General features: G+C 64.9%; 1 protein-coding gene across 1 annotated transcript in view; it reads right to left on the bottom strand.

Moving 5' to 3' along the window:
- Nucleotides 1–320, bottom strand: part of LOC104542325 (hyaluronidase-2-like) — a gene marked incomplete at both ends in the record, with an annotated part of 1,522 nt that extends 1,202 nt beyond the window's left edge. Inside the window, 2 exon segments of the mRNA XM_010186584.1 lie at nucleotides 5–155; nucleotides 158–320. Coding sequence (XP_010184886.1) covers nucleotides 5–155; nucleotides 158–320 — 314 coding nt within the window.
- Nucleotides 321–325: the final 5 nt, after the last annotated feature.

Here is a 325-nt window from a genome sequence, read left to right as displayed (position 1 = left end):
CCGCCACTCCTCCCAGTCAATGACGGCCAGCCCCTCCTTGGCGGGCGAGCGGATGTACTTGCTGATGCCCGCCTCGAGGTGGGCGAGGTGCTCGGACAGGCTGCTCCTCTGGGGGACGCCGCCGTTGATGGCCTCACCCTGGCTAGTGTAGTAGGCCCCAGACGCTCCTTGTAGAAGATGGTGAGGTTCTGCCCTACAAAGCCCTCGTTGGGGGAAGCGTGCAGGTCGAAGATGCTGAAGTCAAAGGACACCTGGAAGCGGGGCTTGCAGTCCTGGGTGGGCACGTTCCAGGCCACCAGGAAGGGCCGGCGAGTGAAGAGGGGGG

This window comes from Mesitornis unicolor, unplaced genomic scaffold (genome assembly GCF_000695765.1).
Source record: "Mesitornis unicolor isolate BGI_N332 unplaced genomic scaffold, ASM69576v1 scaffold37876, whole genome shotgun sequence".
NCBI classification, from domain to species: Eukaryota; Metazoa; Chordata; class Aves; order Mesitornithiformes; family Mesitornithidae; genus Mesitornis; species Mesitornis unicolor.
The sequence above is the reverse complement of the archived record's forward strand: the minus strand, read 5'-3'. Positions and strand labels throughout refer to the sequence as shown.